General features: G+C 44.8%; 2 protein-coding genes and 1 long non-coding RNA gene across 9 annotated transcripts in view; 2 read left to right on the top strand and 1 right to left on the bottom strand.

Moving 5' to 3' along the window:
• The window catches only part of arhgap27l (Rho GTPase activating protein 27, like), a 45,388-nt gene extending 23,856 nt beyond the window's left edge, over positions 1-21,532 (top strand). For 3 of the 6 annotated variants that reach the window (XM_026163792.1, XM_026163794.1, XM_026163793.1), the window contains exons 4-21: positions 3,743-3,955; positions 7,387-7,536; positions 7,612-7,767; positions 8,027-8,257; positions 8,333-8,428; positions 8,508-8,588; positions 8,705-8,770; positions 10,351-10,418; positions 10,512-10,593; positions 12,318-12,419; positions 12,494-12,616; positions 12,695-12,767; positions 13,026-13,142; positions 13,540-13,638; positions 17,457-17,534; positions 17,730-17,864; positions 19,529-19,634; positions 19,932-21,532. In XM_026163792.1, coding sequence (XP_026019577.1) covers positions 3,743-3,955; positions 7,387-7,536; positions 7,612-7,767; positions 8,027-8,257; positions 8,333-8,428; positions 8,508-8,588; positions 8,705-8,770; positions 10,351-10,418; positions 10,512-10,593; positions 12,318-12,419; positions 12,494-12,616; positions 12,695-12,767; positions 13,026-13,142; positions 13,540-13,638; positions 17,457-17,534; positions 17,730-17,864; positions 19,529-19,634; positions 19,932-20,109 — 2,154 coding nt within the window. In that variant the 3' untranslated portion in view covers positions 20,110-21,532. Of the gene's footprint in view, positions 1-3,742; positions 3,956-7,386; positions 7,537-7,611; positions 7,768-8,026; positions 8,258-8,332; positions 8,429-8,507; positions 8,589-8,704; positions 8,771-10,350; positions 10,419-10,511; positions 10,594-12,317; positions 12,420-12,493; positions 12,617-12,694; positions 12,768-13,025; positions 13,143-13,539; positions 13,639-17,456; positions 17,535-17,729; positions 17,865-18,303; positions 19,068-19,528; positions 19,635-19,931 lie in introns of those variants that run through there. The other 3 variants (XM_026163795.1, XM_026163797.1, XM_026163796.1) reach the window with 3 other exon arrangements.
• Positions 21,533-21,569: 37 nt separating this feature from the next.
• LOC113020109 (uncharacterized) lies at positions 21,570-23,694 on the bottom strand. The gene is made up of 2 exons (XR_003272156.1): positions 23,444-23,694; positions 21,570-22,162 (listed from the first exon to the last, which is right to left on the bottom strand). It is a non-coding gene; the product is annotated as an uncharacterized LOC113020109 (long non-coding RNA).
• A 98-nt stretch (positions 23,695-23,792) lies between these two features.
• On the top strand, positions 23,793-24,829 carry dnaaf19 (dynein axonemal assembly factor 19). Of its 2 annotated transcripts, none has more exons than XM_026163799.1 (3): positions 23,793-23,882; positions 24,189-24,389; positions 24,564-24,829. In XM_026163799.1, exons 2-3 carry the CDS (start codon positions 24,244-24,246, stop codon positions 24,664-24,666), a joined length of 249 nt encoding a protein of 82 aa, XP_026019584.1. In that variant the 5' UTR covers positions 23,793-23,882; positions 24,189-24,243; the 3' UTR covers positions 24,667-24,829. The 2 variants fall into 2 exon arrangements, with proteins under 2 accessions (XP_026019584.1, XP_026019583.1); XM_026163798.1 differs by having other exon boundaries at positions 24,178-24,389.
• Positions 24,830-26,675: the final 1,846 nt, after the last annotated feature.

Below are 26,675 nucleotides of genomic sequence, written 5' to 3'. Positions count from 1 at the left end.
ATAAAACAAGTTAAAAAAAGAGACTTTTCCATTTGATTACATTTTGTATGATGGATTATGTAGAAAAAGTAGAATTGGGCTGAAAGATCTATCACTTTATCACCTCTTCAGGTTGTAAATCGTGTTTTTAAAAGTAACTAAGTAACTAAGTAACTAAGTAATTAATTACTTTTGAAAATAAGTAATCAGTAAAGTAACGGGATTACTTTTTGGAGGGAGTAATCAGTAATTAGTTACTGATTACTTTTTTCAAGTAACTTGACCAACACTGTTGGCTAATTGGTGTTCAGTTTTGCAGGTAAGTGCCTTCAGGTGTGTATTGAGTGGTTGCAATTACCCGATGTGTTTTGTATTTTGGATACATGTGTTTTCCAAATGGCACCCTGAAATTTCATTTTGTGAACGAAGTGTCTTATGTATGAAATAGAGTGTAGTATGCAGGACCATGTGTGTTGCATAATTGCAACTAGGGTGCAAAGCAGTGCTTTTGTTTAAGGTAGGGGTACAAGTGTTTGAGGTCTGGTGACACAAGCTTCAAGTTGTGTTACTTTAGTCTAAGCATGGCTTTATAGTGTTCAAGCAACGGGCAACAACTGTAATCTTTAACAGGGCTGTCAAAACTGCAAACAAAACAACTGCTGTACTGCCCTCCGCTATCTTGGTTTAATTGGTCACATGACTGCATCATATGACTGAAATGTGTCATCGTTTTCGAAAAGTCTCCGGGTTCGCTGTCCACACTGCGAAAACGGCGTTTTCAAATGTTTCTGCTTTCAGGAGCGTTTTCACCACGCTGCGTTTTCCTTGACCCAAAATGCCGTCTCAGTGTGGGCGGGAGGACGTAGCCTCAGTAAAGGTGGGTGGCAGCAGGCCGTAAATCAGCTGTTGGTGCGTGGAGATGGAACGGGTTCAGCCAGAGTGTTTCTGACCTTCAGCTCCTTTCAGAACTCAAAGGTTTTCAGCGTCTTCGGTCTGACGACTCTCAGTGAAACTCAGCGTCCACATGATCAGCTCTCTGGGACTTCCTTATCTGACTGGTGGAGCATCGAGAATGCAGCTCTGCTCTTTTCTGGGTGACCTTTGACCTTTAGCAGTTGATGTCTTGCTTTCATGTTGTTCAGCAGGTGGTTTGTTTACCCAGAGGGTGGAACAGATTGAGTCATCTCGTGTTTGAAGCTGTTTCCTCCTCATAGGCTGTCCTGAAGCCAGGTGTGTCCCAGGTGAGGTGGCCGGCTGAGCGCGCTGCTGTGTTTGCACTAAATGAGCTGCAGCCGGATGTTTTGCTGTGACACTGCACCGTTAGGACTTTACCGGCTCTGGGGTCATCAGTCAGCCAGCTTCCTGTCAGTCGCAGAAATAAAAGCTCTGCATCCTGGTTAACGGGCAGTCATAAAGTCATCCTCTCCTGATTGGCTGCTTTTACTCTGTGTGTGTGCATGTGTGTGTGTGTGTAGTGTGTCTGCTTACAGCTGCTGCTGGACTGCAACACTCTGAGTTGCATGTTTCCTGCAGTTTGAGACAGCTGCAGGCTGCTTCCTGCAGGCAGCAAATGCCCATTTGCAGCTGCCTGTGGACCTGCAGTGTTACAGCGCTCCCAGGACAAACGGGGAGTCCAAGCAGAGGCTCCAGCTGTTCGAGTCCCGGAGAACGTTTAACGTTGCTGGTTTGGACGTTTGAGCTGTGTTTTTGGAGTGTTTGCTGAATCCTTTTAGAAGATTTGGCCGTTGGATTTATTGAAGCTTTAGAAAAACTCCAAGACTTATTTATGAAGTGTGATAAGAGTCCAGGGACTTGAGGGAAATGTCCATTAGAAGATTCCAGGAAACTTGAGGAAGTTTGATGAATTCCAGGTGATTCCAGGACTCAGAAAGAAAATTAGGTGGTCGTCAAAGTTGATCTATGGAGGCATAAAATGTTTCATGACGTCGGTGAACAGTGATCTGGCTCAGCAGCGTTGACTCCTGATCACACTGCCCTTCACAGGGGGCGGGGCTACTGAATCAGAGGGGGTGGGGCTACAGCCTGTGCAGTCTAAACACAAACGGAGTCTAGAAGACTTTCTGAGTTGTTCCTGGTGAGGTTTGATGCAGGACACACTTTGGTGATACTGAAACAACCACAGATGCATTATGGGTAAGTCCAGACATGCTGCATTAAACTTTGATGCTGGATAGAGATGTTGTCATTGTTTCCCTGCGTGCAGCTGCAGGTTCAGAGCAGACGGAGCGTGTCGCAGTAAAGCAGGAGAGCAGATTTGTTCAGGTTAACGTGACGCTGCAGTCGATAAACACTGCAGGGCTGCAGGGCTGCCCCAGTCACCGGTGGTGATGACTAAATGTGCAGGTTACTCCCGTGGAGTAATCCTCCTGTGGAGTATTCCTGCTCCACCTGTGCCGTGCTGTGCCAGTGCCAGTGCCAGGTTGTAACTGTGAGTCTATGCATCAGTAATAATGAGTCAGTGTTTAACATCGAAGCCCAGCACACTGACCAGTCGGTCTGCAAGCATTAATGATGAGTAAAGTTTAGTTAATGATAACGAGAATGCCTGCTGAGCAGTGGAGCCTCACCGGAGTCGTACCCGGCGGCTTTAATGGAAGTGACCTGAAGTGGAATGTAACACTTTCTTTGTTTCCCTGTGGCCACACTCGCCTCCTCAGTGTGACAGGAAGCTGTCTGCTCCCTGCTCAGAGGAGGAAATCTTGGCAAAGGTGAATCACCTCCAACATCTTCAGGATGATGATGAGTTTTATCAGAACTCGGTGTATCTGTGGTGTTGTGGAGATGTGAAACGTCTTCATCACCACGAGGACTCGACTCCCTGAAGACTGAAAACATCCAGATCTTCTTCCTCAATCAGACGTGAGGCTTAGTGAAAGTCTGCAGGAAATGACTGCAAGTCACTGTGTGTGTGTTTGTTTATAAACCCTGGGGGGAGCTCTTCCTGTACAGCAGCAGATGATTGCCGTAAATGAGGCCGACGCTCCAGCAGGTTCCTGCTTGTTTAGCGGGGACTTTGTCCTCGGTGGGTCGCCGTGCTCTGAGCGTCTCTGCTCGTCCTGTTGGTTTTTGTCTTTTGCCCTTCTCCCCCGTCCCTCTTCTCAGCTGTTTCTCTTTCCCTCTTTCTTTCTCCCCTTCTTTCCCCCAGTCAAGTCTGTCCCGTATTCAGTAAGTGAAAATAAAATAAACAATAAAAGGTGAATCAAATGGACCATTACGGCAAGGCTGGGATGGTCAGTTTGGTAAAGTAAATCCGTTGGGCATCTTTCTTTGCCTTTAGACAACAATTCTGATGCAAAAGAGCCAAACGGGAAAGGCCAAAAAAAAAAAAAAAAAAAGAGTTGTGGGAACCCCGTAAACTTTATTAAAAACAGATTTTCGGCTTTCTGCAATGATTCTTTTCACTCTGAGGAGAAAGTTAGGCGGATGAAGCTGGATCTCCATCAGGATGATAACATCACCGCCATGCTGCCGTGTGTGGGTGATGGTTGGGGGTGGGCTTTAAATGGGCTCATAGTTGTCTGTGTTCTGTAGTTTTATGACTTGAGGCTCTGAGGCGTGCAGCACAGAGCGCTCTGTCGTCCAGATGAAGAAGGAAGGACACGGCCGGTCGTCGGGTTATGTCACATGCAGGAGGTCTAAACACTGTGACGAATCCACGCCGTGAACATGTCACAGCTTCGACTCAGAGTGTGTTGTTTTGTGTCTGACGGTGTGGTTGAAGAAATCCTCTCTCTCTCTGTAGGACCAAAGCTTGCCCGACCCTCTGTCGCCCATCTACGCCAACGTCCCATCTCTGAAGAAATTGGCTCCGCCTCAGGGCCCTTCTGGCTCCTCCCTCTCCTCTCCACCTCCCACAGACCACTCCCTCTCAACATCAGACCACAGCCCATCATCTTCTACCTCCTTGGGCATGACCAGCCCCAACTGCCCAGTCAGCGCACAGGACCGATTGCAGGTAAGGCGACCTTTGACCTTTCCAGGTGTGTTTTGAGTTCATCTTTGTGTTCGGGTCACTTAAACACCAAACGGAGATGAAGCAGCAGCGCCAAAAGACTCTGCATGAAAGGAATGTGAATGTAGACGAGAGCTAAACTATCAGGACAGATGAAAGAAGCTGACGTGCAGCTGAGGAAAAGAAGTGCAAGAACAGAGATGATGAGTGCGGTTCACATGGTGAACCCATACGCTTACAGGTTCAAATCGATATTTAGAAAAATGCAGGAATTCCTTCTAAAAGGAGTAAAATGGGTTTAAAATATTGAAAAGAGTGTTTGCATGATATATGGTTCATTTTCACAGGTTTCCTGTTTTATTGTGAAGAGCTTTGTAGGAGGAAGTGAATGTGGTTGTGATCGTTAGCCTGCTCTGAGAGAAGTTTGTGCCAGTGTTCATGGATGGACTATCTGCTCCACGGTCTACGTGCACATTTCTGTGACATTTCTGCCCCACATCCACGAGCAGCTGCTCACTTCTGTTTCAGACGCCTCGCTCTGCACACGCGACTGTTTCTGTACAGACAACATGCCTCAGCTGTATCATGAGCCTGGCATCACAAAATAATGTTTACCTTCTGTGCAGTTTCCAACATCTTGTGATAAAAGTGAAAGTTCTCCGAGCTTTTCAGGAGCCGGACAAACAACACAAACTGAACGCTACACTTAAAGTCTTACTGAACACGAGGACACATCTGCAGTAGGCGTTTGGACTTGTGGATAAAAAAGTTATTTCAATCCAGGCACAGACTGAGAGTTGCCCATCCTCAGCCTTACTCTCTCCTTCCAACACTTTGCTCGTGTCCTGCATGAGACGTCCTTTCAGGTGACGCTGATAGTCCAGCAGCTGCAGGACGGGCAGCTGAGGCTGCAGGAACAACATCTGGTTCTTTTCTTAACAGTGCATCAGGATTACAAAAAGAAAAGAAAGTAATTGCATTTACTGAGTTAAAGCTGCCATCGGGCAGCAGCCCTGGAGTTACTAAAACACTGGATTCAAAGCAGTGTGACAGCACAGGAAGTGACTGAAATCTAAATGAACTCGAAGGTAAACGACAGGTCAGACACCACGGCGGCATTAAAAGAGCAGCACTGGATAACACATAAAAGCTCAGCTAAGCTAGCATTAAACACACTAAGGAAGAGCAGAAATCTAAGATTTCAGAATCGGACGAAATCAGAAAAATCCATTTTGAGCGAGACGTAGATGATGTGTACGCTCGTTTCCGAAAACGATGATTGCTGGGAGTGACGTGACAGGAGACGACGGTCCAGACAGAAGAAGGGCTGAAGGCTGATGATGCACAGCTGAGGTAGTGCGCTTCATCATGCTGTAGCGACAGATTACACACCAATGTAAGTGGTCAACAAAGTTTAGTGATGGCAGCGTTACAAACAAAGCGTATCTGGAGAACATTTGTACGAATGGCTCGTTGGATTTCTCTGCCATCGTCACTCTGACCTTCCATTGTGTTCCACTCCAAACTCACCGCTGTGTGCAGCTCAGAGGTACTTAAAGTTTTATCAGCTGTAATATGAGCATGTGGCGTCTGTTCCACAGGGATCCGGTGACCAGTTACTGGACACCAGTTTGTCTTACTGGTTGAGCAGGCATCCATGAGCCCTGTGCCCCTTTCTCTCATGTCTGTAGCCAACTATCACTGTAGCCTGATGAGATTGTTTCAGGTGTCACATATGAGTCTAAGAGGTTTTATATATTTTATGTCGTCAGTATTTTTCTGTGAATTAGTGCAGCGGTCCCGACCCCCGGGCCACGGCCCGCTACCGGACCATGAGAGCGTAGACTCGGGTGTGAAATTTATGGTTTTCAGTGTGTGAATGTATGAATGTGTGTGTGGATGTGTGGATGTGTGTGTGAATGTGTGAATGTGTGTGTGGATGTGTGTGTGGATGTGTGTGTGGATGTGTGTGTGAATGTGTGTGTGGATGTGTGTGTGGATGTGTGGATGACTGGATGTGTAAAGCGCTTTGGGGTCCTTAGGGACTAGTAAAGCGCTATACAAAAACAGGCCATTTACCATATTTTATCGTTAACTCGGTTTGCCTGGGTCTTCCCAGAAAAAAAATATTTACACGTTACCATAGTGACCAGAGCATTAAGGGGCAGAGAGGATGTTACTCTGTTGTTGGTGCATTTCAGGAGGACGCTGCTAATAAAGTTACACAATCACACAGTGAATTCACGTTTATTATTATATTTACAAAATACCAGTTTTTGTCTTGGTCGTATTCTTTTATTTTGTTGTATTTATCCGCAACACCTTAAAGGCCGGTCCATGAAAATATTGTCTGACATTAAACTGTCCGTGGGGCAAAACACGGTTGGGGACCGCTGGATTAGTGAATTTGGTCCACAGCCACAGACAAGTTTTAACTTCTAGTGTGCAAACAGCAGAAGACAGGCCTGATCATCATTGTACAGAGCACGAACTACTTAAAGTTTGTATAAGTAATATTAAACAGTGGAATAAATAAACCAAAGGGTAGGAATTACACCCAAAGAACTGTATATAAAATTAAATCTATAAACAAATGGACTGATAAACACACACACACAAACATTATCACTCAGCTTAACTCAACTACCTCAAAACATTGAGACTGGACTGACTAATCAACACAAGCGCAAACACACTGACCTACACCACCAAACCATCGTACACACCAACCTGTAAATGCTCTTTTGCACAATATTATTACTGGACTTTCTGCACTAACTTCTTTACTTCCTAATTTTTGCTGCTACACTAAGGAATGTTTACCGTTCCTCCACTGCCTCAACTCATCATCACAAAACCTTTTTATTATGTTACGTTGTGTTTTTTTGTCACACTGTCACTTTGCTGCTCATGTTTGCACATTTGCACGTGCACTTTGTTGTCTGCTGTCTGTTAACAAAAAAAAAAAAAGGCTTCCTTAGATAGTTAGTTTTTGTTCATTTATGTTGTAATTTATGTTAGGTCAGGCTGTCTTGTCTCTGCTAGCAGCTAACTAGGCCTCTTAGTTAGCTAGTTTAGTGTTTTCTGTTAATTTATGTTGTAAATTTATGTTGCATGTAGCACCTTGGTCCTGGAGGAATGTTGTTTCGCCTCACTGTGTACTGACTGTATATGGTTGAAGTGACTATAAAGCCAACTTGACTTGACTTGACTTGAAATGAAGGATTTGTAAGTTTAGCAGAGGAATAAAGTAAAGCAGGAAAAATGTACAATTTCATTAAAAATACAAAAATGTGATTACAATGAAGATCAGAGTACAACACAGAACATGTAAGAGTGTGAAGGAGGAAAGCAGGAAGTATAAATGCAGTGACAACAACAAATCTGATGACAGAACCAAAGCAGACAGTCCTGCTGTGCTGACCTCTGTGCAGGGCCACACTGAGCAGGACAGCGGGAGGCAGCCTGGAACCAACCACATGAACAACTCTCGCAATCCTCCACCCGTGCCGGTTAGAGACCTGGACCGGTCCAAGGGAAAAGAAGGGGGTCAGCTGACCTCCATCTCCCCCGCCTCCACTCAGGTTTGAATCACTGCCTTCATAACCCCCCAGTCCATTATCAGGTCCTCAAAGTGATGTCGTCGTGCTTCCCGTCAGGGCTCTGGTGGCTGGGAGAAGGTGTTTGATGAAGTCTCAGGGAGACCTTACTACTTCAACCGCAGCACACGAACCACATCCTGGAATTTACCTGAGCCATCCTCCCCGTCACCCCCACCTGGATCTGCAACCCACAGGAAGCACGAGGGCGGCCCGGTACGACCCAGTTTAAAACGATGACCAGGTTCAAAGTCAGAACAGAAACTAGAACAACAAACTTAGTCATTTTTTAAATTGTGAAATATGTCAAAATGTCACTTCAACAGCTGAAAAACTGAAATCCATCTGATATTTTATCAGCTGTATCAGGTGATGCTTAGTGAACAGGTGGTCTTTGTGTTAATGAGGATTCAGGGTTGTTTGATTAAAATGGTGAACTTCCTCCAATGACTCCTCTTACTCTGATTACTGAAAGCCTCCCCTGCCAGAGGAAGACTATCCTGTAGGCGACCATAAAGACAACAACGCCAACTTTAGAACGGTACCACACACACAGACTGAGCACACGGTTCATTGCCACCCATCAATGACAGTCCTTGGATTGTTCCGAATATTCTCCCACATTTGTGCCTTTTTCTCTCCACAGCATCCTCAGCAGAGCTTGGGCCTGATACCCAGAGCTCACCTGGACCTGAAGGATCCTCAGGTAATCAGTTGGTCAGCGCCATCTGTGTGTCTGCTTTTTATTTGCATTAATCCATTGGTTTGCTGACTGTTACAGATTGCCTCAGTGCCCCAAAGTCTGATGGGAAATGGAGTTTGTGAGGACGGAGCATCGCTGCAGGCCAGGAAGCTGAGAGTCAGCATGGGAGAAGACGTGAGTGAAAACTTTACGGTACAGCAACAACCTTTTTAGGCCTGCGTCACACAGACTTTAACTGGTTTCTGGGTTTCAGACGTGTTCCCATGGCCACCGGAGGAACTTCTCCGATCACACTGACATGATAAGCAGACACGCCTCCCCCGACAGTCCACAGGTAGACACTTACCTGTGTCACTATCACGGCTCCATTCATTCGCATTGACTCGCTCGTTCCCGCTCATCCATTCGTTCATTTGTCGATCTGATGTCATCCTGTTCTCTCCCATCAAGCTCTCTAATAGGTGCAGACTGAAGAGGAATCTGTCCAATCAGAGCACAGGGTCCAGCTCACAGCATGTAGGTCTTGGCACCTGATTGGCTGTTGGGAAGATTAGTGAAGGTTTCCAGTAGATGTGGTTCCACTAACTCATCACATTAACATCTTACTAACCACTGCCTGACGGGAACTTTTTGGGCAGTTCAGACTGACAGCGCCACCTGCTGTGCTTCCTCAGTATTACGTGTTAAACATTTAGAAAGATTTTTCCTGACACCATGAAGTTCAAGTGTGTTTATCGGTGTTTAGATTTTTACTGTAAGGCTGAATTTGCCCAGAAAGTTGCTCAGTGTTTCTCCACTAACCCTTAAATCGCTCAATAACACCGATCCATCACACATTAACGGGTCTGAGGGTCTGATTGGTCTCTTTCTATGGCCCTGCTGTTAGTTCTGGTAACTCCAGCATCTCTGACTGTGTCCACACTGGAGGCTGGTGTGCACACGGAATCAGACTTTGTCCACAGGTTCACACCACACTTTGGTGGTCCTCCTACTTCTCCTGTAGCCTCAGCAGACATTCCTGGCCTGATTCTATACACGAACGTAGCTGGTCTTTGACCTGCTGCTTCACTCACTCTGTGCAATGTTCAAAGGAGCACCAACAAATAAAACAGGAAACCACCTGCAAAGGAAACATGTGCACATTGTCCAGAGTTCATGAGGAAAATGGTTTAAGACATAAAAACTGAGAGCAGATGAAAAGAAGATGCTGCTGTGTGCATCCCAGTGTCCGTGAACACCCCATGTGCAGATGTGCAGATCGTCTCTGATGACGAGCCAAGGACCAAAACCAAACACTCCCAGAAATCTTGGACCCAATGCTAAAATCAACAAACGCTAAGTTTAATAGTTGCAGACTTCAAAGCAAGCTGGCCATTAACTATGACTCAAGCGGTAAGCTTACCAAAGGAGTTTACCCTCCCAGACACCACTCCATGTGTTACTGCCTCAAGCTAAACAACAAGAAGTGTGTGCATGACAACATTACATGAAGTAGAATTTATTAAAAACAAACTCACAGTAAGTTCTGCTGAATGAATAAAAGTCACCACACCTGGGCCAGCTTTTATCAAGTTGAAGGTACAGGTGTGCTGCATCAGCTGACCGCCTCGCAGAGAGGAGAGCATCAGCAGCACGAGGGCAGTGGGAGTTTCAAGGCTCAACCTTGATTAATGCATGAGTAACACAGTGGATTGTGAAAATGGCTGCTGTGGAGAAGCTTTGGTTCACGTGGTAGTAAAGTCCCTCCTGTGTTTCCTGAAAGCAAACTCCTCCTTTGTCAGATGAAAAGTTCAGTCATGTTTTAATTAGGGATGCAAAGAGGTCTCTCGAGGCCTTGTTTGTGTCCGTGAGGAGGTCCTCTGTCCGCCGAGAATGTTTTAGGTGTCCTTGAATAATCACATAAATCCTTGAGTTTGGTTCCTGGAAAGATTTTCAGGTATTTAAAAATGTTTCCAGCACTGATCAGACTGATGGATGAAATGAGACAGGCTGATAAAAGGCCTTTCATTTCACCCTCACCACTCCCGTGTTTGCAGAGGAGTCACATTTCAAAGCAGGTAACCTGAGGACTCAGCTGTGTGTCTGCATTCCTACAGGGACACCTGCTGGAGAAAGCAGGGATTCTCAACAAGACTAAAGTGGCTGAAAATGGAAAAAAGATCAGGTGAGAGCACAACAATTGTAAAGGTAAGGTGTGTGCTCGTATCTGTTCTGTGGGTTTTGTCGGAGGTAACTGTGTCTGCTGATTTTTGGACAGGAAGAACTGGAGCCAGTCGTGGACTGTCCTGCATGGAGGGATCCTCACATTCCATAAAGACCCCCGACCAGCCGGGAATGCAGTAAGAATCAGTTTACAGAGTCCAACAGGAGCTCAATCAGAATCAGAATCAGAATCAGAATCAGAATACTTTATTGATCCCTGGGGGAAATTATTTTTTGTTACAGTGCTCCATTTTAAACCAACATTAAGACAAAACAGACAATACACTAACTAAGAATAGTACAATATATACATATATATACATACATACATACATAAGTCACTTATAAATAAATATTTGGAAAAGAAACATGTGTAGTTGTAGCAGCAAACAGTGTGTTAAGTGGATGCGTTGTACAGGGAGATGGCCACAGGCAGGAATGATTTCCTGTGTCGTTCAGTGGTGCATCATGGGTAATCTCAGTCTCTCACTGAACGAGCTCCTGTGACTGACCAGCATGTCATGGAGTGGGTGGGAGGTGTTATCCAACATTGTCTTTATCTTGGACAGCATCCGCCTCTCCGACACCACCTTGAGGGTGTCCAGCTCCATCCCCACAACATTGCTGGCCTTACGGATCAGTTTATTAAGTCTGTTGGCATCTGCGACCCTCAGCCTGCTCCCCCAGCATGCAACAGCATAGAGGATCGCACTGGCCACAACAGACTCATAGAAAATCCTCAGCATTTTCTGGCAGATGTTGAAGGACCTCAGTCGCCTCAAAAAATAGAGACGACTCTGGCCCTTCCTGTAAAGTGCTGTGGTGTTTTTAGCCCAGTCCAGTTTATTGTCAATGTGTACTCCAAGGTATTTATAGTCCTCCACAATGTCAACACTGACCCCCTGGATTGAAACAGGGGTCAAGTGTTTCCTGGTCTTCCTGAAGTCCACGATCAGTTCCTTGGTCTTTGCCACGTTGAGCTGCAGATGATTCTGCTCACACCACGTGACAAAGGACAAACACCCTAATGCACCTTCTGCCTCGAACCATTACTTGTGTTTTCTACTCTCTGTAGTAATAACATTTCTCAGGACTAAATACCTGAGAAATGTTTGGATTTCATATGTGGAAGACTTAGATTGATCTAATAAATGAACAAGGCAAACAGAGAAAAACTAACTTGTGAGAAGGAATTCAATGAGTTATTAAACACAAACAATACCGCCAGCATTAATAAATGGCTACGATATAGAAACTTTAGATTTCCATCCATGAATCATTGATCCTATTGTGCTATTAAACTATGGTGATGATGAGGAGGAGGAGGAAGGTAATAAAAAATAAAAAATCAACTTTATTTCTATTGCAAATAAAAATACAACAAAGTTGACCAAAGTGCTTCAGAGTCGGTCAGAGCAAAAGCACAAGACAGAATGAAAAGAAAGAGTTAAAAGGAAACAATATACAACTGTTTGAAACAAAAACTAGCCACAAAGTAACAAAGTAGTTTGAATCAAAAGCCAGACTAAAGTTTTAAGACGCAATTTAAAAGACTGGGTGGACTCGGAGGAACGAACATTAGGAGGGAGGTTATGATGAAGATGATGATTATGACGGCAATGAGGAGGAGGAGAATGAGGATGATGATGATGAGAAGGATGAGGATGATGATTACTTTTATTATTAGTCCTTATCCAGGTGAAAAAAATCTCATTGAGATTAAAAATCTCATTTCCAAGAGAGACCTGGCATCATGGCAACAAAAGTCAAAATACACGAACCACATGACTATATAACTTATTATAACTTATAATTATGACGGCCATGAGGAGGATGATGATGATGACTTGTTTTCCCTCAGAGCAAAGCGTCACAGATTGTTCCAGAATACACCGTTGAACTCAGAGGAGCTTCGGTGAGCTGGGCCTGCAAAGACAAGTCATCCAAGAAGAACGTTCTGGAGGTACTTTTTACCCCAGTTACATCAGCTTCCCTTCTTACCTGCTTGATGAAGACCACTGTGGTGTTTGTGTGCAGCTGAAGACACGTCAGGGCTGCGAGTATCTGATGCAGTACGACAAGGAGAGCATCATCAGCGACTGGCTCAAAGTGATCCAGGACACCATCGGACAGCTGGTGCCAGACGGAGCACACAGACCGGTAATCCTTCGAAGCCTCGTGCCTCGTTCAGGCTCTTTGTTTCAGAGCGAACTGGCTTACAGTGAAGTCTGCTTTCAGGACCAGGAGCACCTATCAGACAGTGAAGACGATGGTTCTTCAGACAAAGAGGACAAAGACAGGAGATCGATATGTGAGTCTTTGAACTTTAACCATCTCCAACATCTGTGCAGACTCGGCCTGATGAAGGTCTGAAGCATTAAAAGCTCAGGAAAGGAGCACAGGATGGCCCTGAGCAGAAACATGTTACCAGCTGGTGTTTCTGATGTCTTTTCAAAATGACCCACAGAGTGATGGAATAAGTTTATTAATAAGAACGTTTTATTGGCAGGTATTGCACAGTGGTTGTCATAGTAACACTGAACACTTTCTTCTTCTGCTGCATCTTCAGCGAGCAGGATCCCATCAGGAGCTGACACGGAGCAGACGCGAGTTCGGTCCAAACTGCGACGCTTCCTGCAGCGAAGGCCGACTCTGCAGAGCGTCAAAGAGCGAGGATACATCAGAGGTAAAAAGGCCTCCCGATCACATGCACCGACCTTTAAATGCTACAAACTGTGAATATCATTGACTTTTCTATCAGATGCAGATGTTTACCTGCATGAACCCACTCAGTGATCCAAAGCTAACTCGCTACAACAACAGACTCACCTGTATATTCATTTGGTAGTTTAATGAGTGAAATTAGCAGCTGAGTTAACCCATTTACATCAACATGTGCACAGCGCACAGGTAAATACAAGATCCAGAGATGAACAGAAAAACATAGTAAAACAGTAATGCATCCGAATATGAGTTTATCAAGAGTGAATCACGATGTAGACGATATGAAAACTGTAAAATGATGCTAAGCCTGATGACACAGAAACATGCAGCTCGTTGATCAGACTGGAAATGTCTTCCAGACAACGTCTTTGGCTGCCACCTGGACACTCTGTGCCACCGAGAACACAGCACCATCCCCAAGTTTGTGGAGAAGTGCATCAGGACAGTGGAGCGCAGAGGTGACGGAGGCACACATGTTACCCACGCGCTACAGGAAACGCACAACAAAACATCCCAAAAGGTTAACTGTTCATCTGGACGTAACGTTTTCAGTGTGAGAAACATTCAGATGAACAATCAACCTTTTGGGATTAGGTGCCATCATGGCACCGGATACCGGTACCCATCCCTATTTGGGATTGACTTACCTGGATGATTGAGCATGCATCAAGGCACATCAAAACGTGTGTTTACAGTGGGGCAAAAAAGTATTTAGTCAGCCACCGATTGTGCAAGTTCCCCCACCTAAAATGATGACAGAGGTCAGTAATTTGCACCAGAGGTACACTTCAACTGTGAGAGACAGAATGTGAAAAAAAAATCCATGAATCCACATGGTAGGATTTGTAAAGAATTTATTGGTAAATCAGGGTGGAAAATAAGTATTTGGTCACCTCAAACAAGGAAAATCTCTGGCTCTCACAGACCTGTAACGTCTTCTGTAAGAAGCTTTTCTGTCCCCCACTCGTTACCTGTATGAATGGCACCTGTTTGAACTCATCATCTGTATAAAAGACACCTGTCCACAGCCTCAAACAGTCAGACTCCAAACTCCGCCATGGCCAAGACCAAAGAGCTTTCGAAGGACACCAGGAAAAGTATTGTAGACCTGGGGCCTGTTCTTCGTACCTCGCTAAGTAAGTCGGCTGGATTTGATTGTTGACGATTTTGCGTGATCTTGGATCGTTCGGTTCCCCGAAGCTCATCCGGGACTTGCTGTCATAGCAACAGAGCCGTAAGCGTAAACCTGCTGGGGAGCAGGTTTACTTTATGTAAACAGGATTAGATCGCGGCCACGCAGGTATGTCCGCTTCATTCATACGAAAGCAACAGCGATATTCCACCACTGTTTCACCATAAATACATATTATCAATGTAACTGAAGATAATGCAGTATTTGATTCTTTTATTGATTTCACACAGATACATACAGGTCATTTCCTAAAAAAAGGGAAATGTACTATTAATCATTCTATTCCATGTATTTGATTATTTCAGATGTAATTCATATTTTAGAGTAGTAATAGTAAATTACTTTGTGTAATCAAGATGAGAGACCACGGCTATAAAAGCGAAGGTGGATTTGGGAAGCCTGTCGCAGCCATGTCCTGTCCGTTTACGCGAGCCACCCATTGTGGAAGGTGCAAGATTGATAAGGAGAGTTTTCAGAATCCAGCGTATATTGCGGGATAGACAGGATCCTTTAGCTCAGCGCGACAGTGTGCTCATAGAGAGATATCGATTTTCCCGTGAGGGTATTATTTACTTAACCAACTTGTTGACGAGGGGGTGCAGGACCACCACCTGTCTTTGTTTGCTCTGCCCTTTTCTTGGTTGCTGTTATGAACAAACAAACAGATTATTTCAGGGTCTCTTTCCAAGAGACTAAAAGCAATATAAGTGATAAATATTACCATTCTGTAGAATATTCTTATATTTCACTTTTACTTGTTCCCATGTTCTAGTGGGTCCTGTTGTGGCTCTAATGTGAAAGAGGATATAATGTAATATAATATAATATAATATAATATAATATAATATAATGTAATATAATATAATAGATTTACCCTACCGCCTACTGGTGTTGGCCAGAGGGGCCGATGGCGCGATATGGCAGCCTGGCTTCTGTCAGTCTGCCCCAGGGCAGCTGTGGCTACAACCGTAGCTGCCTCCACCAGTGTGTGAATGTGAGAGTGAATGAATAATAATAATAATAATGGAGTGGATTTATATAGCGCTTTTCAAGGCACCCAAAGCGCTTTACAATGCCACTATTCATTCACTCTCACATTCACACACTGGTGGAGGCATTGTGGCATTGTAAAGCGCTATATAAATCCACTCCATTATTATTGTTATTATTAAATCACTTACGAGTTTAATTTGTCAGCAACTTCCTGCCAGCCCTCTCTCCTTGCTTTTGCAGCCTTTGCAGTGTTCCCTTGCGTTCTGATGAAACTCCTGAAATCCCTCACTCAAGGGTTCTTCCTCTGCTGCTGAAAAATACCGAGCGCGCTCCTTCAACATTTTCGCCGACCACTCAGAGGGTTGCCGATCAATGTTTCTACTATCGATGCGTAGCCCCTGTTAAGCCACCCAGTGATCTCACATTACTTCATCCAGCTGTACTAATCGCCAACAGCAGGTGTGTTCGGAGAACCGGATTAGCGAGCTCAAAGTTAGCGCGATGATTTGATCTTGGATGTAGTAAGCGAGGCACGAAGAACGGGCCCCTGCACCAGACTGGGAAGAGTGAATCTACAATAGGCAAGCAGCTTGGTGTGAAAAAATCAACTGTGGGAGCAATCATCAGAAAATGGAAGACATACAAGACCACTGATAATCTCCCTCGATCTGGGGCTCCACGCAAGATCTCATCCCGTGGGGTCAAAATGATCATGAGAACGGTGAGCAAAGATCCCAGAACCACACGGGGGGACCTGGTGAATGACCTGCAGAGAGCTGGGACCAAAGTAACAAAGGTCACCATCAGTAACACACTACAACGGCAGGGAATCAAATCCCGCAGTGCCAGACGTGTTCCGCTGCTGAAGCCAGTGCATGTCCAGGCCCGTCTGAAGTTTGCCAGAGAGCACATGGATGATACAGCAGAGGATTGGGAGAATGTCATGTGGTCAGATGAAACCAAAGTAGAACTTTTTGGTATAAACTCAACTCGTCGTGTTTGGAGGAAGAAGAATACTGAGTTGCATCCCAAGAACACCATACCTACTGTGAAGCATGGGGGTGGAAACATCATGCTATGGGGCTGTTTTTCTGCCAAGGGGACAGGACGACTGATCCGTGTTAAGGACAGAATGAATGGGGCCATGTATCGTGAGATTTTGAGCCAAAACCTCCTTCCATCAGTGAGAACTTTGAAGATGAAACGAGGCTGGGTCTTCCAACATGACAATGATCCAAAACACACCGCCCGGGCAACAAAGGAGTGGCTCCGTAAGAAGCATTTGAAAGTCCTGGAGTGGCCTAGCCAGTCTCCAGACCTCAACCCCATAGAAAATCTGTGGCGGGAGTTGAAAGTCCGTGTTGCTCGGCGACAGCCCCAAAACATCACTGCTCTCGAGAAGATCTGCATGGAGGAATGGGCCAAAATACCAGCTACTGTGTGTGCAAACCTGGTAAAGACCTATAGTAAACGTTTGACCTCTGTTATTGCCAACAAAGGTTATGTTACAAAGTATTGAGTTGTATTTTTGTTATTGACCAAATACTTATTTTCCACCCTGATTTACCAATAAATTCTTTACAAATCCTACCATGTGGATTCATGGATTTTTTTTTCACATTCTGTCTCTCACAGTTGAAGTGTACCTCTGGTGCAAATTACTGACCTCTGTCATCATTTTAGGTGGGGGAACTTGCACAATCGGTGGCTGACTAAATACTTTTTTGCCCCACTGTATGTGTGTGTGTGTGTGTGTGTGTGTGTGTGTGTGTGTGTGTGTGTGTGTGTGTGTGTGTGTGTGTGTGTGTGTGTGTGTGTGTGTGTGTTAAGGCTCACATCGTGTTGTGATTTAATGGTTGAAGGTGGGTCAATTTCGCTCATTAGCTTGGATTTGTAGTCGTACTGAATCTAACATGATGTTGCAGCCATACAGCACTGAAACAGGGATTTATGGTGAAGTGTTGTGCAACAGAATTCAGATGTTGTTTTTGTCTAAGGTGGAAATGAAACAATTCTTAAAGGTGTAACCCAGCGACTGATGAACTGGACAGAGGTGTTTGTCTACTAACTGGCTTCACTCGCTGTGTTCAGGTCTGGACGTGGACGGGATCTACAGAGTGAGCGGAAACCTAGCCGTGATCCAGAAACTACGACACAAAGCCGACCACGGTAATGCGTCGCTGACTCAGTTCATGTTCGGTAACGGTCACGTGATTTCTCCCTGGATTCAAACGGTCTGATGGATCGTTCAGACCTGCGGCGGCAACACGAAGCTGTTCGCGTCTAACAGATGGATCTGAACCCAAAGTCTGTTTGATCTAAAGTTTGGTTTCAGAAGACTGAAGCTGTCCTCTGTTTCTGCAGAGGAGCACTTGGACCTGGAGGACGGACAGTGGGAGGAGATTCACGTGATCACCGGCGCTCTCAAGCTTTTCCTGCGGGAGCTTCCAGAGCCGCTGTTTCCCTTCAGCGTCTTCGAAAAGTTCATCGCCGCCATCCGTCAGTACACACGCTGTTTGACACATACATGTTAATACACAGCAAAGGAAATGTCACACACTGTACCAGACCTGCAGTAGCCCTGGTCTACTCGTGTTTTTATCTTATGTCTTTAACCCAGCTCTTACCTGAAGGAGGGTAAAGCTGGGCATACACTTTTTTTTTCAGTCGCGTTATTCAGCTCCTGCTCAAACTGCACGATTGACTCGCAGGGGTGAGAAGTTCGTAGGTCACGATGCAGGTCTCACACTATACGGCCCGATGCTGTGATGCGACCTGAGTGCTCACACTGTGCGTCCATAACATGAAGCTTATAACACAAAATCTGTCGCTCGCTCTGTCTTTCACTCACACAGACTCACATCGATCATCGAACATCAAACATCAGGCAGCTGTGATTGAGCAACAATGTAAATCCAACTGTTTTCACTCTTTCTAGACTCATTGGAACGGCGCATACATTTGCACACACACAGTTCCTCAGTGAAGCAGGAAAACCTGGGACATTACTTGCAGATCTCCATCTCTACATGCATCCTGACAATCCTGCAGTTTTTACATTATGATTTTACTCTAACGACACCACAAGCGTAGCCGGACGTACAGCAGGCTGGAAAAAGGGCCACTTTAACATCATCTGAACACAAGTCAAAGTTAAGAACCGACACAACTTACAGCACTGCGCATCACATCATCATCATCATCATCATCATCATCATCATCGCCAAGATCACTTTTCTAGATATGACCCAAGGATCTCACCACTCCAGGTCTGCTAAATAAAAAGATCCTCTGTAGTTAAAGCAATCGCAATAACTCTTTTTAGGGTTAAACAAAATATCACACTGGGCTCCATAACAGCACAAACTCTAAGTAATGATTAAGAACATCACCCACACAGTCATTTAACATGACATCAGGACACAAACTGAAGAGAACTGGAGACAATGTTCTGACTCCAGTTAGTAAACTTTTCTTACTCTTACAGCTCGTTGTGCTGAAGCTCATATTCCTTTGAATGAAGCAGACAGCATTCTTAGATTATCATTAACAATTTTCTCATGTTCACTTACGTTTTTGTGCAAACTCTTGGCTTTCCAGCACTAATAACATTAGCCTGCATTAAATATTTGCAAACTCGAACAGCTGAACACATCTGGAGATTTAATACATCACTGCTTAAAGATGAAGACTTTATTAAATATTTTTAAAAAGAGTGGACTCTATATTTAGACTATAATGACACTCCCAGAACATCAGCTCGTGTGGGACTAATAAAGGTTATCTTATCTTATCTTATGATGTGTTACTTTTTCTCCAAAACTCACAATCCGATCTCTCTGGGGTCATTGCATTGATAAACTCTTTTGCAAGAATATCAGATTACTCAATTTACTGGTCAAAATCTACAGTCCTTCCGATGAATTGCTCCTTCCATAATTCTTCTGCACGACTACATCTGATAAGTTGTAAATGTGCAGAGGTTGACCGAGCAGTCGACTCTTCCAGTCAGGTCTCCTGGTGTCACGGTGACCACAGAGAAACACAAAGTAACGAGATCGCAATAATCCCAGCACACGTTTGTGATGAGCGATACACCGAAAAGTGCCGTCATGCCTCTAAACTGTTGTAGTACAGAACCTTAGCTGTGTGTGTGTTTGCAGAAGTCCCAGACTACAGCCTGAGGGTGTCCTACATGAAGGATCTGGTGCAGACTCTTCCTCTACCGAACCACAACACCATGGAGCTGCTGTTCAGACACCTGCGAAAGTGAGTTTGCTCCGAGGCTTTATGAACCAGTGCAGACAGACAGCGGAGTGAGCAGTGCCCAAAACACTGCTAACTCGGCCAGCCTGCTCTCTGCCAGATAACCCCTAACAGTCCCAGTTACACACTGGGTAAGGGTGTAGAATGCACTGGATCATGGCAATGGTGAAATAGATCTGTAACTCCCAAATAATCAGTCAGCTAAAATAAAATTAGTCTGCAAGTAAAAACGAAGCGGCAGAGCATGAAGGTGATTAGGTCTGCTTTGGAAACAACGTGTATCTGTCTGTGCCTCTCCAGGGTGATCGAACACAAGGACTCTAACAGGATGTCGGTTCAGAGTATCGCCATCGTGTTCGGACCCACACTGCTTCGCCCCGAGACTGAGTCGGCAAATATGACGATTCATATGGTGTTCCAGAGCCAGATTGTGGAGCTCTTGCTCAACGAGTTCCCGACTGTTTTCTCAGAGAGCTAAAAGGAAACTCCTGGAATTTACTCTGCGTCCTGCGAGAACCCTCAGAGGACGCGAGTCTTCCAACACCCTCGAGGACATTGGACCTACACACCCCCTCCTCTCTGACCCAGGAGCCAAATGTGGGAATCTGAGAGGACCACCTGATACCGAGGGTTGGCTCTGAAACCTCTTCACTCCTCTTTAAAAGGAGCAGACCCAACCTGACGTTTTATTGGCACCTTAAAACCATCAAACATGTGACAACGACATCTTTTGCCAGACTTGTAGCTCTCTGGACCGAAACACAGGAACTGATCCTGGGTAAACCTCCAGGACAGGTTTGAAACCAGCATGTTTGTTTCTCCTTCAAGACAAAATACCAAAGTGGTGAATGTCCTGTTAAACCTCTGAATGCCTCACAGTAAACCAGACTGGTTCAGGACCCTTTGAGAAACTCGTGGAACTCTGAACTCATCTTCTGTTGCCTTTTTGTTTTGTTTTTTCACTCTGTGGATGTTAAACTTTGACCCGGGACCTGCTGGCTGTGTTGCCTAGACCCAAAAACCCTTTTTATAAATTTCATATATATAAAATGTAAATGCTGAGTATATCATGTCGGCATCTCAGCATCACGCCTTAAATGAACACAGCAGAACAAACAGTATCCTGATTGAATGGCACCGTCTCAGGATCCTGTGCTTCTTCACTGTACAGACACGATCCTTCGAAGTATTTTTAAATTTTCAGACCCTCCTCTGCAGATGACTGGAAATTTACCTTCAAGCTATGACTTGGTGTGACTTTCTGGTTCACAGAAAGTCACACCAACCCAAAGAGGGTGTACAGAGTCTCCCTGGCAGACTGTGGAGAGCAGCTGCACATGTGATCCTGAGAATCTCCATCCACCTGTTCAGGTATATCTACCAGAGCAGCCACCACTGCGCTGCATTCACTGATGCTGGGAAACAGATTCACACGGCAAAATAATTTTCTACATCAGTGTTGATACCATGAGTATGTTTAAGTTAAATAAAACATGCAACGTATTAAACACTGGATCAAACTCTAGACTTTATGATGTGATGATCATAAATATGGAGCTTCATCAGCAGATGGAACATTATAGAAAACGCATGTAAAACGCTCGACTCCGAACGAGAGGCAGAAGCTTTATCGACTGTTAAACTGTAGATCTGAGTGAAGGGAGGCTCCACTGAACACAGAACAAAGGATTTAAAACTACATGACGGCCAGGGGTGGATTTTACAGGACAGTTCTTACTGTTGTAAATAGTTATGTATGTTTTTATAGCAGTGAGTTTCTATGCACTACAGATGCAGAACTAAGTTACTTTGTTAGGGAAGATATTCCTTTCATATTCCTTTCTGTACAAGAGGGCATTTTCCTGACTTTAGTTTGAAATAAACTGTCGTGTATGACGGTGTCCTGCTGGGTCTGCTTCTCTTCAACACACCCAGAAATCAAACACATCAAACTCTTTATTTAACACAAATTCACCAAAGGACTAAAACCACAACCCCAGACAGAAATATAACCTGCAAAGATGGCTGCTAAAGCCTCGACAAGCCAAAGTGTGAATCATCAAAGGTCAACAAAGAGCTGAAGCTTCGGTGGGAGGACTCACAGATGTGCTGCTCCACGCTTGGTTACTGGCGTTCCTGGCATCATAACAAAAATGACCAATCACAGTGCAAGCTAGCAAAGCTTCCATCAGCAAGTTGCATTAGCCCAGCTAGCTGCCTGTTAGTAACTTTGTTCGCATTGTGTTGTCCGTAGTCAGTAGCCGCTGTCCCAGTTTATTTGCATAATGTGATTTCATTGGCTAACAGCCGCTGAATAAACACGAATAAAAGACAAGAGCAGTTAGAAATCTCAGGTTTTCAGATCCTTTGTTGTGAAACTGTGTGTCATACATGATGTATCGCCTCTTTGTGTTATTTGGGAGATGTGATCATGGTAAACTGTTACCATGGTACCAGCTGCTCGTCGGACGATGCTCATCTTCTGCGGTTTCAGCTGAGACGGTGATGTGGATTGTCGAGCTGCATTGGACCTGAGGGTGTAAAATAAGACTCGTCAGAAGCTTTCACATCATGATCAGCAGCTGCTTCATTCTTGTGCTTCAGAAATATGTGAACAGGTTCTTCTTCTTCTCTGAGCGCTTACAAAAACGACACAAAACACCTGAGCTGTGAATCCTGATCAGTCTGCAGCAGATTTTACTTTTCAGGAAAATATTCACTAAAAAACTCTTGAGTACAAATGTTTGTTCATGTTAGTGCATCAACAACAAAGGTGGATATCAAATCTTTGACCTGTTTTACTTCATAGGAACAATTTAAGGAAGGAGTCATCTCATTCAGATCTCAGTCTTCGTTAAGAAGGCATCAGCTTAAAGTGCTGACCCGATAACATCCCACCCAGGATATAAAAGACTTCCTGCTTCCTGCAGTGGAAAACTCTCTGAAAACAAAGAAACTTTCAGATTTAAATTATCAGATTAAATCAGGCCAGGAAGAGCTGAGCTGCTCCTGTGCTGTGGGTTCACCTGTGTTGTTGCTCATGCATTCCAGACTCTCAACTAGGTCGTGCCTCCCCACCTTCTCCAGCACAGACTTGTCCACCTGCAGAGCATCAGAGCTGTTACTGTCCACCTCTGCTCAGGACAGCGTTAGGACGACTCTAGTTAGTAAAAAGGTTCTTTGTGCCAACATCAGTCAGTGTGCTGAATAACGAGATGCTGGGATGTGTATTGTTGCGCTGAAGTTTTGTATATGTACATATGTACATACATGTGTAAATATGGGTTGATATGAAGTGACTCGATTGATCCGTTGATGAACTGGAAACAAATTTCCATCGATATGGAAAAGAAAGTTATTCTATGCTATCGTTCTGATCCAGGTGCAGTGGATTTATCTGGGCTGCAGGGGGCGCCAAACTTCACACACAATAAAAGATTCTTAATGAAATATTTCAGGTGTGATGTTAACTGTGATTAATGGAATACTTCATCAGCTCCTTCCTCATAACATACTGCCTGAAATAAAAACTGCACCACCACAAAAACCAGAGACGAGAGAAGCTGCAGAATAAGCAAACACCAGCATTTCTCTTCCTGTTCACGGCACTGAGCTCGACCTGCAACGCGAACACCTTCATCTTGTCTAATGTGATCGCCTTTAACATTCTTAGTTCGTAACTTCTTACAATGAATTGTGCCACAAGGCTCAGTTGACTGCATGTTTCATTTCTTTACGATTGTGTGCTACATATACACTATATATGACATATAAAATACATAAACCTATGAGATGTTGTATAGAAATATTACCTTATCAGCTAATATTACTGAAGTAGAAAGTGTGGAAACAGTGGAGGCTTCGTTATGGCTTCCTGTTTGGTTTATAAGTCACTGTGTGATCACGGTGATCCTGATCCTGTCCAGATTCGTCCGGATCACAATCATCATGTCTTTCTCTTATTTATTTTTTTAAATATTTCTCCTGTTTAATATTTATATTTTATTCCAGCACAGATGGTGTGGCGCGCTATTCTGTTCTGTTTTGTACAGGCGGATCCCAGCCCTGCAGTTCCGCCAGCGGCCACAGGCGGCAGCAGCGAGCTGACATCGCTCAGAGAAGAGGAGAAGAAGACACGAGCGGCGCGTCGTCATGGAAACGGTTTGTTTTCGATCAGAGACGAGAGAGTTCACGGAGGGAGTGAGAGCGCCTGAGTTTAGGTGAACACAGAGAGGATTCAGGCTGTTACAGGTGAGCACTGACGACAGACTCGAGCTGCGTTCAGGACCCGGTCGTGTTTTCAACTTCGCTGGATCAAAGCTGCTTTAGTTAGCAGCTGTGAGGTCACGTGACCAATAACCGTGTACACTATTAGATCGGTGTAGCTGATGTGATGCCACGTTGTGATGTCACCGCTGTTTGCACCGTGGTGTGAGCTGCAGCAGAGGGAGGAGGGCTTTATGTGACCTATCTGCTTTCTTATTAGAATTCCATCAGAAGTGATCTTAGGCTCACTTTTATTTTTCTGCATTTCTGATGATCTCAGTACTTAAACAGGAAGTTCAGTCCGTGACTTACAGGAAGTCAAGAAGCTGTGAGACATCATCAGGAGATGGCAATGTCACAGTGTGACGTCATCGACTTCTCTGCATTGGAGAGAGAGCTGCAGGTGGCAGTCGAGTCTGAGCGGCGACATCAGCGTGAGAACGACGCCAAGCTGAGAGCCGTCTGCCAAAGAGCGTCCTACGACCAGTTCAGGTAGGCGGCTCCTGGAGAGGCCTGGACCTCTTTCAAAGCATTTCCAGGGTCTTTGGATGAGTTCCAGGAGATTTTGAGCTTTGGTTGGCGAGGCCTGCTGAGTCCAGCAGGGCCCTGGTCAGTGATGCTTTAAAGGTTTTTCTCACAGCTGGGTGTGGTTTATATGCCCCTCAGAGACCTGGTCCTGGCCTGCCACATGAAGCCTCTGGAGAAGAAAGATAAAGACGGCGCACTGCGGAAACAGCCCTGGAACCCCGTCGCCCCGAGCAACAAGTGATGTCCACTCACCTGGACCAGCGTGGACTGACACGCTGTAGCCCACAGAGTCTTTTATAGTCCTGCTGTGATGTCAGAACATGTGACACATGATGAAAGCTGTAAACAGGAAAAGAGATCAGATGTAACAATTCATCATTTCTAATAAACCTGAAGAACGTGAACCATTCTCCCAGCATCACTGACTCCTACACCTGTCCACTCACCTGTGAGCTGTGGACGTCTTTCACTGTACTGACCCAACAGCCCGGTGGCGCCTGTGTCCGGCAGCCTCGCCTCTGTCAGTGCGCCCCAGGGTGGCTGTGGCTACAATGTAGCTGCCATCACCAGTGTGTGGATGTGTGGATGAATGGGTGGATGATTGGATGTGTAAAGCGCTTTGGGGTCCTTAGGACTAGTAAAGCACTATAGAAATACAGGCCATTTATCATTTACTGACCCAACACTGAGGTCAGAGGTCATCAGGTAGTCGTGCAGGTAGCCCCACCCTGAGAGCGTAACAGTAGCAGATCAGGTGTGGACAGGTGTGCAGTTCTGTGTTTCTTCTGTCCTCACTCCTCTGATTTCAGATTCTCACACTGAGCAGCAGGGGGCGCTCCAGACCCACCGCTCAGCTTCATCTCTGGATGAAGGCTGAGCACTAACAAGCGTGACAGAGCGAAACCGCTCACATGTGACCAACTGTGAAAGACACTGAGATGAGTTTTTATTACAGGAAGTGAAAAATGAAAAGTAAGTCACTATAAATACAACAGACTCTGTGATATCAGCTCATGTTCTGTCTGTGAAGGCTCTCAGTCATCCAGGTCGCGGTGATCTAAGGCAGCGGTCCCCAACCCCCAGGCCTCGGACCGGTACCGGTCCGTGAGTCGTTTGGTACCGGGCCGCGAGAGTTGAAGCTCAGATGTGAAATGTATAGTTTTCAGGGGTTTTATCGGTTTTCAGCGTTATTTTGTTATCGTTTTTATCGTTATACTCGTTTGTCCTGGGTCTTTTCACGTGTGTTATGAATAAATTTTCTTTCTTTTTTTTGTGCGGGTACCAGTTTTATTTTGTGGTATTTATCCACGACACCTTAAAGGCCGGTCCATGAAAATATTGTCGGGCATAAACCGGTCCGTGGCGCAAAAAAGGTTGGAGACCGCTGATCTAAGGAGCTTGGAAGAAACGCGACTGGACATCTTTAAGCTTGTGCAGACATTTCTTCACAATCAGGACACTTTGATAATTCCAAAGGAAATTATGTATCCGACAAGCTTCTTCAGTACCAAAAGCAAATGATCAACAGTGGGTCATGACTCACTGACCTCAGTAGAGGTCAGTAGAAGATGTGAGTGGGTGTTAAGGTGTCTGTGAAGGGTCTCAAACTGGATTATAGATGGCAGACATTTGGTGTCCAAAGATGGTCGCTCACAGTAGACATTAGGGATGACCGATACCACTTTTTTGGAAACGAGTACGAGTACTTCAGAAAATGTGGTATCGAGGCCAATACCAGATACCGGCATTGGTATCGGTGCATCCCTACACAGCAAAATCTCCAGTGTTAAATTAACACTGGAGAGTGTCTATATGGGTCCACACCTCTGAGTGTTAAATACAACACTGTTGAGTGTTAAATTAACACTTTTGACAGTGTTATATGTTTAAAAGTAACCTAGTCAGTTTTGAAGATTAACAATGGCTAACACTGAGCAGTGCTGATTTTCTAACACTGGAAAATAACTCAAAATGTTAGAAATATTCCAGTGTTAATTTAACACTGGAGATTTTGCTGTGTAGTAGACATCAGTGTTGGTCAAGTTACTTGAAAAAAGTAATCAGTAACTAATTACTGATTACTTCCCCCAAAAAGTAATCCCGTTACTTTACTGATTACTTATTTTCAAAAGTAATTAATTACTTAGTTACTTAGTTACTTAGTTACTTTTTAAAAACACGATTTACAACCTGAAGAGGTGATAAAGTGATAGATCTTTCAGCCCAATTCTACTTTTTCTACATAATCCA

Source organism: Astatotilapia calliptera, chromosome 4, assembly GCF_900246225.1.
Source record: "Astatotilapia calliptera chromosome 4, fAstCal1.2, whole genome shotgun sequence".
Classification (NCBI taxonomy): Eukaryota; Metazoa; Chordata; class Actinopteri; order Cichliformes; family Cichlidae; genus Astatotilapia; species Astatotilapia calliptera.
The sequence above is the reverse complement of the archived record's forward strand: the minus strand, read 5'-3'. Positions and strand labels throughout refer to the sequence as shown.

What these genes read in the sequence shown, in the direction of transcription:
- dnaaf19 (XM_026163799.1), top strand. Translation starts at nt 24,244, where the DNA reads ATGGCAATGTCACAGTGTGACGTCATCGACTTCTCTGCATTGGAGAGA. An exon ending in GCGTCCTACGACCAGTTCAG is followed by an intron (nt 24,390 to 24,563) that starts GTAGGCGGCTCC and finishes TATGCCCCTCAG; the next exon opens with AGACCTGGTCCTGGCCTGCC.